At 54.8% G+C, this 10205-nt stretch overlaps 1 protein-coding gene across 1 annotated transcript; it reads right to left on the bottom strand.

The window, feature by feature from the left end:
* Positions 1-474: 474 nt before the first annotated feature.
* On the bottom strand, positions 475-9944 carry MAP2K2 (mitogen-activated protein kinase kinase 2). The gene is made up of 11 exons (XM_009281173.1): positions 9919-9944; positions 9501-9711; positions 7894-8040; positions 7153-7230; positions 6653-6704; positions 6433-6557; positions 4785-4998; positions 3829-3893; positions 2877-2938; positions 2138-2183; positions 475-656 (listed from the first exon to the last, which is right to left on the bottom strand). The coding sequence occupies exons 1-11, from the start codon at positions 9942-9944 to the stop codon at positions 546-548; spliced, it is 1137 nt and encodes a 378-aa protein (XP_009279448.1). The 3' UTR covers positions 475-545.
* Between the last annotated feature and the right edge of the window lie 261 nt (positions 9945-10205).

Raw genomic sequence — 10205 nt, forward strand, 5'->3', positions numbered from 1 at the left:
CCCGCGTGGGCAGGGCACCCACCACCTCGTCCCCAGCCAGGACGGTGACACCGTTTCGGGCCACCCTAGACGGGGTTTCTCCATTTCTGGCCCCACCGATTTCTCCGCCCCAGAGCCCAGGTGAAAACCAGGGAGGAGGTGAAGCGTCTGCTGTGCAGCCCCTCGTCCCCATCCCCTGCCACCGTCTCACACACACACGCAAGCGTGCGCACACACGATTATTTTCTTTTTTTTTTTTAACCCAAGTGAACATGTTTCCAAAAAAAAAAAAAAAAGAGAAAAATTAACATAAAGCAGCACCACATTTCCCAAGTGTCAGGAGCTCCAGAGCTGGAGCAGAGGCCTAGAACACCCCCACATCAAAAGAAACCAACCCCGCCTTGGCTGGGGGTCGGCCGATAAAGACGCTTCCGAGGGGACGGTGCTTTGCCGCTGGGACACGAGGCGAGAAGGGGCCGGGGAGGAGGAAGGAGAGCAGTTCTGTCATTTACTGAAGGAGAGGAAATGGTGACAGAGGCAGAGGTACTGACACCAGGCGGTCGCCCTCACATGGCAGCGCGGGTGGGCGTGCTGGGCTGGTTCAACCGCAGCGTTTTGCACAGCCAGCCGGCGAAATCCACCTCCTCCACTTCGGAGCGTTTGATGAAGGTGTGACTCTGAAAGCGAAGGGAAAGAGGGTTAGGAATATCACCGGCCGCTCCCCGGCTCCCAAAACCCAGCCCCGTGCCGTGGGCCAGACCCCGGAGAGGCGAGAAGATCCTGGTGCTACAGCTCAGGCTGCTCTCAGACAGTGAAAGCAGATTTTGAGAAAATATTTGCTCCTTGCAGCCCTGCGGCCGGGATTTTAACCCGTGCTGGCCGCGTAGTCGACGCACGGGCATGGGAGCAAGGAAGATTTAAAGGAGAGCAGAGCCTGCACGGCCCCTGCCTGCGAGCAGACCAAAACACCGCTCTGCACGGGCAGGCAGAGCGAGGTGCTGCAGCTCCTGCGCTCCCCGTGATCCTCGCTTGCCCCTGGACGGCAAACCCTGCTCCCCTGGGGGAAGAAGGTAACGGAGAAGCACAGGCAGGACAGGACAACCTTGCAACAAAGGGCACGGGGCCACAAGGACACAGGCCTTCGGAAGGGCTGCACGGGAACATCCAGACGTAGCTCAGGGGCTCAGCACGACGCTGAGGAGTAAAGCCGAGGTCAACATGGTTAAACCGGGCTCGTAAAATGGTTTGGGTTGGAAGAGGCCTTAAAGATCATCTATAGTTCCGACCCCCCTGCCAGGGGCAGGGGCATCTTCTGGTAGATCAGGTTGCTCAGAGCCCCGTCCAACCTGACCTTGAACACTTCCAGGGAGGGAACATCCACAATTTCTCCGGGCAACCTGTTCCAGTGCCTCACCGCCCTCACAGTGAAGAATTTCTTCCCAATATCTAATCTAAATCTACCCTCTTTCAGTTTAAAACTGTTACCCTCATCCTATCACTGAGCTCCCCGATGAAGAGTCGTCCCTCCCCATCTTTCCTGTAGGCCCCCCTTGAAGTACTGGAAGGCTGCTGGAAGGTCTCCCCGGAGCCTTCTCTTCTCCAGGCTGAACGACCCCAACTCTCTCAGCCTGCCCTCACAGGGGAGGTGCTCCAGCCCCCTGATCATCTTCGAGGCTTGAGCAGGTCCGTGTCTTTCTTACGCCGGGGACCCCAGAGCCGGACGCAGTGCTCCAGGGGGGGTCTCACCAGAGCAGAGCAGAGGAGGAGAATCCCCTCCCTCGCCCTGCTGGCCACGCTGCTTTGGATGCAGCCCAGGATACGGTTGATTTTCCGAGCTGCGAGCGCACATTGCCGGCTCGTATTCAGCCCATATAATTTATATTCATCTGCCCAGCTCAGGAGGTTTGTCCCAGGCACCTCCGCAGACACGGGACAGCCGGGTGGTTCCCATCCCGGGCTCCGCATGGGCTAGATACCATCACTGCCTTTGAACCAAAGGTGAGTGAGTCACTCCCTCTCCCCGGCTCTATTTCGCTCATCTTAAGCGCAGCCTGGGAGCTTCCAGCCTTTTGAGCAAAAGAGGCACGGAGGGACGGGGCAGCAGTTTGCAAATCTGGTGCCACCCCACCGTAGAAAGAAAATTGCTCTCCCCACTTACCATCAGCATCTTCAGATCTGCCCGTTCTGCTGGATTTTTAATTAAGCTGAAATGAGAAGAACGAGAGAGCGAAACCAACGCTGAGACGTTTCTTGTGGGAAACCGGTTACCTGGCTGGAGAGGTCTCCAGCTTCACCGAAAGCCACTTGGCCTCCTGGCTGCTTTCCCCAGGAGCCCGGCAGCATGGAAACGCTCAGAAAGCGTCACCTCCAACAGCCCGGCTCCGGGGGAGAGCTGCAGGATCCGTCTCTTCTAGACCGCGTGGATGAACCGTCTCCTGCAAACGGAGAAAAGGTCCTAACGCTTGGCGGGGATTAGCGATTTTTGTCACGTCCAACCTCTGTGATTTAATGGGAGCTGCGGCAGCATCTTCAGGTGTCCCCCCACCGCCTCAGGAGCTCTGGAAGTCGATGGTGTACGCCATCGACTGGTGCCTGCAAGGCTGCGGGGTGACTCACAGCCCCAGCAATCTGCTCCACCATCCCCCTGCCAGGCTCGTATTTAGAAGGTGCTGGGATACTGCAAAGCATCACCACAAATAAACTGCTTTTATTTCAACCCTTCCCAGGGCAGGAGTTCCCAGCACGATGCAGGATCACGCCGCAGCCAGGGAGAGATCACCTACGGAGCACGGAGAATACCGCGTTACGCTGAACGTTTCTGGGTGGAGCGGCAGCCTGCAGAGCTGTCAGGGAGTACATACAGGCCTCCACCTTCAGCCGTAAGACGAAATCCTTACCATTTATTTACAAACTCCTGGAAATCTTGCGTGAAGACTCCGTTCGGCAGCTTGGGAGGTGGCTGCAGAGAAAAGGAGAAGGGTTTTCTGCATCACTGTGTGTTAATGGGTCAAAAAGCAGAGCGTCACCTACAGTCTTTAATGAGCTGCAGAAAAGCCCTGCTCTACAGCTATCCTCCTCCGCCTCCAAGCTGCCCTTCACAACCAGGGAGCTGCTCCCTGCCATTTCTTCCCCCGGCAGCACGCGGCTGGGCTGGCAGCAAACCGCTGCCCCAGCACCACGTGCAGCCGGGGGGACCCCACGCTGAATCGCCGCCAAAGCCGGGAGACCGAAATTGCAGCGTCACAATTCTGGATCCAACCTCGCAAATCCCAGCTCTGGCAACGCCCAACGGCGGACGAAGCCGTTCCAGAAACGATAACTGGGGGTCAACTCCTAGCACCCTGAAAGGGGAAGCTGCTCTTTTCACTTGCTGGTGGGATGGACCCTACCTTGAAAGTCCGGTAGGACATTTCAGCCTGGGATTTTAGCACTGGTCACACCCTCATTCAAAGGGCTTCATCTGAGAAAACGTGCACGACCTCGGCATCTGCGCAGAGGGAGCGTTCATCCTTTGCTGATCTAGGCAGGAGCACGTTTGAAACGGCCGGTTGCAGAAGGAGCAGGTCATTACAGCCAAGAGCTCCCCTCTCTGCTCTCCTCTTTCAAGGGTATTACGAACTTCCCCCTGCAGAGCCTCATTCCAAAACCAGAGATACTTTTGCGATACAAAGAGATGGGAAGAGGGAACAGGGGAGAAGGAAAGGACGTCAGTGCAGCCCAGAGGGGCTCTCTGTTGAAAAGCCCCGGTTCAAGCGAAGGTTTCGGAGCCCACCCTGACACAGCAGAGCGGACACGACACTGTGGTACCTCAGGGAAGCGCGGCAGAGCCGACGGTAAAGAAATACCCACCTCATTAACTATATAATCCAGCAGTTCAAAGATGGCCATCGCAGGCCGGCTGTCCATCCCATGGCCTGTGTGATTAAGACGACAAAAACAATGGTGAGAGGCTGTTCGGGGACAGCGAGGGGCCTCCTCTCGTGTGAAAAGCACGTGTGCTGTGGGACTTTTGCTGGGAGAGGCAGAGGCAACCCACTTGGGAACTGACTCGCGGTTAAAAAATAACAAAGAGAAAAACAAAACGCATTCTGAGATTTCAGATTTCTTTCACCGTGCCTATAGTCCAGATTTATTTCCTAGCTTGGAGCATTTGGAGAGTACCAGACCATCTGCTGTGGCAGGCTGGCAGCGCTTCTAGAGCCTTCTGCTTCCAAGCAAATGGCTCAAGCAGAGCCTCCTTCAAACCCCCGTGCCAGTTTGGTACTTCTATGAGAGCTCCCAGCAAAGCTGTTCCCAAAAAGCTGCCCCTAGCTTGAAAGGAACCTGTCGGCAGCACGGGCAGAGCCTGAGGAGCAAGGTGGGCTGTGAGAGTGTCCCTCAAAGCGTCTCCTCCAAGGGGTCCACATCCCAACAGCCTGCACCGTCCCCAGCACGGGGTGCTTTGCTGCGTGGCTTGAGCTTTCTCGTGGGACACAGCAGGGTCTAAAGGCAGATAAACAGAGCTCTTCAAAAATCTTAATAGACCGTGTCTGGCATCCCGAGAGCCATCTCCTCACCTCCCCATGCGAGACCAGACTCCCGCCTGCGTTCGTTAGGAATTGCAAACCTCGGCGGTAGAGTGGATTCTGGTGGAGCACGGACACGGCTCCATCTGCTCTGCAGAGAGGGGCCTCCCTAGAAACACTCACCTCCCCGCCACAACCTCATCCAAAACGACCTTTGGCTAACCCAACCACACCGAACAAAACCCGACCCCTTCTCCCCCACGTCTGCATGTTGTTTCCAATGCATACGACAGCCCCTACCACTGACGGGGCGTCCTGGGGGCCTGGCCCGCGGCGAGATGCTGTGAGACTCTCCCTCTGCCCCGTCCACCACAGGACGGCCAAATATTGCTTCCAGTTCCTTGGAGTCTGGCGGGGGGATTGGGTACCTTCCGATAGACAGCTCCACTAACGACAGACCCATGCTCCAGATGTCGGACTGGACCGAGTAGTGGGTGCCCTGCAACCGCTCGGGCTGGAAGGAAAGACCACAGAAACACACACCGACACAGAATATCAATACGCAAAGTCCTAAATATCATGCACTGAAATTAAACAGATGAGACTCGATATCCCGACGGCCTCTCCATCTCAGCTCTCCACCCCTCCAGCGAAAAGACTGTCCCAAAGGGGTCACGGGCAAAGGGGATGCAAAAGAAAGATCACGTGCAAACGTAAAGCACTTGTACGCATCTAATCAACAGCTACCGTTGAGCAGCATTTACAGCTGCTTATACTTCGGAGTCCGGAGTACACAGTAGGAATCTCTTTCTCTGTGTGCTGAGATCTAATGAACTCCATTTATTCAGAAAAATCCGCCCCCCCCCCCCAAAAAAACCCCCCGTTAATACAAGAGGAATTTGAGGAGCAGAAAATCCACCCTGGGCTCCTACCATTGAAAGAAAAAGAAAAAGTAAAATGAAAAATAAATAAATCAATGCAAGTCATCCATACTGGCAGCTTTGAGTCAGCTGTGCAGACCCAGTGGCTGAGTGCAAAGGAGATATTGTTTTTAAATAGCCACCGTCTAACTATAACCGTACTTGAATAACCATTCCCAAAATACGAGAGCAGCTCAAACCTAAGCACGGAAGCGTAGTCTGATGGCTTCCCTAATAACCCACCGCTCGTTCCCAGCCACGACCACGCACGGTGCGGGGAGCAGACCCCCCCCCCCCCCCCCCCGGGGCGGGGGGCAGCCCCCCCCCCCCCCCGCCCCCCTCTGCCTTTCAGCCAGCAGGACCTGGGGACTGGGAGCCGGCCAGGAGGTAATTTTATTGTCGGGGGCACTCTTGTCGTCCGCAGCTGAGCTGACGCCGATTACGATTCTCATTTAAAGGAGAGGCACAATCGGCTCTTCCCCCAGTTCACTCTCACTGGCTGACTCCAATTTGGCTTTTATTTCCCATTAGCCTGTACCAAAACCCAGCTGCACTAAACTGGTTTCCCCCCATTTTGCCAGCAAGTGCACATGGTGAAAGCAGCGGAGGGGGTGCGTGCGCCCCCGCCGCGCTCAGTTTTTTTGGACAGAACTTTGCATACAGAAAGAGAAGATGTTTTTGAACCCACAAACGCTCGCCAAAAACAAAATACGGAAGTGTTTGTAGGATCCGAAACGTCTTTCCCTGCAAGTCTCCGCTGCGCTTCCACGTGCACCGCTGCTAGCCGGGCACAGGCTGGAGCTGACCGACTCCTCCAGAGGATGCGGAGGTGTCGGCTTCCCCGGCACAGGACAATGCCTCGAAGCACCGGGCTCACCCCCAACGTGAACCAGGAACGGGGCAGTCCGGATGAGGATGGAAACACAGAGCAAAACCGTGAGCGAATGGGACGCTACACGCTGATTCTGTAAGAGCCGGGTCGAACCCAAATTGTAAAGTAACCCAGCCAGAAATTGAAAGGAACTTACAGACATGTAGGACCGAGTTCCCACAAAAGAGTTTGCCATGGAGTCGATGAGTTGACCGCTGACCCCGAAATCACACAGCTTAATCTCTCCTCGAGAGTTAACCAGGATGTTAGAAGGCTTCACATCTGACAACAGCAAGAGAGAAGAGCGTAAGCGCGACTCTAGGCAAAATACAGGGCTCTTGTACCGCAGGCAGTTATTTTTAGGTTCCTCCTCTCACCTCTGTGCATGATTTGGTGCTTCTCTCTCAGATACGCCAAGCCTCTCAGGACCTAGAAGGAAACCAAAGACCGGATGAGATCAGAGCTAGGAAGAGAAGTGCTTTCCCTTCGGCAGGACACGTCGCATAAACTCGGGGTGCTGCCACACCGCAGCTCGGCGAGGAAAGCAGCCCCAGAGCGTCCACGTGTTTCAGGGTTTGCAGTTTATCACCAAGTCAATCACAGATCTTGGGTTAACTGCCCGAGAAAGCCTCGCCCAAATCTTCTCCAGGAGAAGCCAACACCAGCCAGTGCAAGGCAAGGGGTCGGAGCTACGGAGAGTGGTTGGGAATATGCTTTCCCCCTCCCCTCTCGCACACACCACGGCCTCCTGCCCTAGGTCAGGATAGGACAATGCGTATGGGGAAACAAAGAAAGCTTCCCAAGGCAACACAAGCATTATTCCCAAACCGTGCCCAGCCAATCCTTTCTGGAAGCCTGAAGAGCCACCGTAACTCACCGCTATACTGACTTTCCCCAAGATCTCCTCGGGAATTCTTTTGGCTTCTTTCAACACCTGATCCAGAGAGCCACCATCCTAAAATAAAGAACATCGAAATGACCAACACGCCAATCCCCGGCAGGAAAACAGAGCAGCTGGCTGTACAGGCAAGCATGCCCAGGGAGGGCAAGTGGTATATAAGCAGTACGTGGCATCCCAGCTCAGCTGTCTGCAACGACTCAGCATCGAGCACACTCCTTCCACAGCAGAAAAAAATAAAAATATCTGGTGATCAGAGCTCAAGCTTCTCGCTGAAAACTATTTTAATGCTATCTTCTATCAGCTCTACTTCTTGCTATTAGTTCTCGGCTTCCTTTCCATGAGTGGTAAATGCAAAGACGATGCTGTCAGCACTGATCCGGAGGGGCGACAACACTATTCTCCGCCAGAGACAACAGAAAATGCACACTGTGCTACACGGCAAGCTCTGTAGAGCGGCGGGTTTACAACATTTCCGTTTGGCCAACCCCCAAACCTCTGCTTCCGCTTTCCAAAAAGTCGCTCGCTCTGTCATTTCGATACCTAAGCAGGAGCGTGCAGCTCCTACCAGGAGCACAGAAGCCTTGCTGCAGCCAGAGCAAGGAGCCATCGCGGCTGCCAGCACCCTAAGCCATTTCGCCCGCAATTTCAAGTCTCAGGGAGACGCAATTCAGAACAATCCAAGGAGCAGCAGTTTGCAGAGGAGGAACGGGGACTTACCATGTGCTCCATGCAGATGGAGATCTCTCCGTCGCTGTAGAAGGCTCCATAGAAACCCACGATATATGGGGAATTACACTCATGCAGCACCTGCAGCTCTCGGATAATCCGATTCCTGATGGCCGGTTTGATTTCTAAATGAATCAGCTGCCAAGAACAACAACAAAAAAAAATATTCAAGGTGTAACGCCTGAGGAAAAAAAAACAACCCACAACTTACGGGAACCACGCGAGCAAGTCCCGAGTGTTGGAAAGAAACAAAGTCTTCAAGGGAAGCTCTGCTTTGGCGTAGACTTTTTACCACCTGCAGACTAACATTAAGGATAAAGGGAGAGGCAGAGCCCGGTGCAGCCTGTTAGCGACTGAAGCAACTGCCGGCCATGTAACACGCGGAGATCGCACAGGATACAGAGCGGAAAGACAAGTCAGAAGTTTGATGCAGATCTGACTCAGCAGACGGGAACATTTTCACAAGTTCTGTAGGTGTTGTAAGAAGAGGTGCTCTGATATCAAGGAAACCACAGAAAATAAGAAAAAAAAAAAAAACCCATGAGGATTATGCACGTGAAAGAGCAGTTGCTTTAGTCCTTCGGCTCCACGTAGAGTCGGTTAACACAGCTGTGGGCAGGGAAGCCAGAGGCTAGAAAATACAATGGCAGGTCAGAAAAAAGAGCTCTAGGACAGCCAGCCCCAGGGACGTCTGTCCTTCCCGCAGACCTACAAAGGCTGGTCTCTACAGGAAGGACAGCAGCGCTGCAGCTTGCCCTCACTTCAGTTTCTGAACACGGAGCTCCCAACAATCTCAAAACCACCCAGTGACACCCAACGCTCCCAAATCCAATGCCCTGGAAGACTCTGAGAGCTCAGCTCTGAGCGAGGCCACCTAGAGAAGCGGATTTGCTCATGGAGACCCACTAAACCATCCCAGCAGCAGGTGAGACCAGAGACTTCCAAGGCAGCTGTCCTACAGATGAGCGGTTGCACTGCTCTCGCCGAGCACTGCCTTTTCTGAGAGGCGGACGAAGCGTCTCCTAGTTTTCTACTATAGGGCGCCACAGTAGAAGACGTCGCCCATAAACCCACGTCCGAGAGGAACCACTGTCGTGGCTGCTTGGAACCACCTTGGGGATCTGTTAAGTGGGTGGTGAGGGGCGAGGAACGTGTGTGCGCCAAACCCATCCCTCCACCTGCCATTTCCAGTCCTCGTTAGCCACGACCTAGGATCCTCAAGAGATCCGCTTCCTACTACTTCCATCCAGGTCAGCCGAGTTCACTAAAACCAGCTTCGCTGGAAAAAAGAATTAAGCTTCTGTTTTCACACAAGGTGCTCCAAACCCCAGGGACCTGTCGCAGAGAGCGCGGCCCCTCCCAGGGGAGGACTCGGAGACAAGGCAGGGCAGCTCAGAGATGAAGAGCTGCGTGGAAGAGGCTCCACGTAAAACCTAGCTGGGGACAGCCGGGACCATGGTCCCCACCCAGGCGAGGTGGTTAGGGCGCAGATGGGTCAGTGCAGAGAGATCCCAACCGAAGGCGGCTCTCCCAGGGCCGGGGCGAGCGCCAGAGGCTGCAGCACGGCACCACAGCCCACTCCTCCTGTCCCCAATTACCTTCCGTGCCATAACGAGCCCTGAGGGTTTGTGCTGCACTTTGGTGACCACACCGCCATTGCCAGCCCCCAGTTCGGAGATCCTCTCGAAGTCATCGTCCTTCAGCTCGCCCACTTTGGCTTTCTGCGTGAGGAAAGCTTCCAGGCGCTTCTTCTGCTGCTTGTCCAGCTCCAGTTCCTCGAGCTTTTTTTGAAGGTCCACCAGGTTTGCCCTGGAGAGGGGAGGAGGAGACAGGAGGGACGGTCAGGAGACTGTGAGGGCAGCGCCAGAGAAAGAGGATGGTTTGTTTGGGTTTTTTTTTAGGGAAGCAGAGGGGAAAAAACTGAAAACTGCCGTCTGACACATACTCAGCCCCTGATATAGCAGCGAGACTAAAGCAAAGCTCCGGAGAGAGGCAGGGCTCAGCTCCGGTGCTGACAGGGTCACCCGGACAGCGAGACCCATGGTGCAATATCTGCCCAACACGCACATCTCCTCTGGAGAGGAGCTTTAGTGCAGTCAGCTGTTTTGGGAAAGCCAAGGAGCAGGGAAAATCCTTCAACCCTTAAAGAGGCAGCACAGCTCAGCCCGGAGAGAACGGCAGCACCAGCAACCTCTCCCGACACGGGAAGCCAAGCTTGGGTTTTGCTGCGAAACACGAGAAGGGCTTTCCAGGGTGTCCAGCAACCCCCTACTCCGTTACGCCCCCCCCCCAAATCCACTGCT

This window comes from Aptenodytes forsteri, unplaced genomic scaffold (genome assembly GCF_000699145.1).
Source record: "Aptenodytes forsteri isolate BGI_AS27 unplaced genomic scaffold, ASM69914v1 Scaffold308, whole genome shotgun sequence".
NCBI classification, from domain to species: domain Eukaryota; kingdom Metazoa; phylum Chordata; class Aves; order Sphenisciformes; family Spheniscidae; genus Aptenodytes; species Aptenodytes forsteri.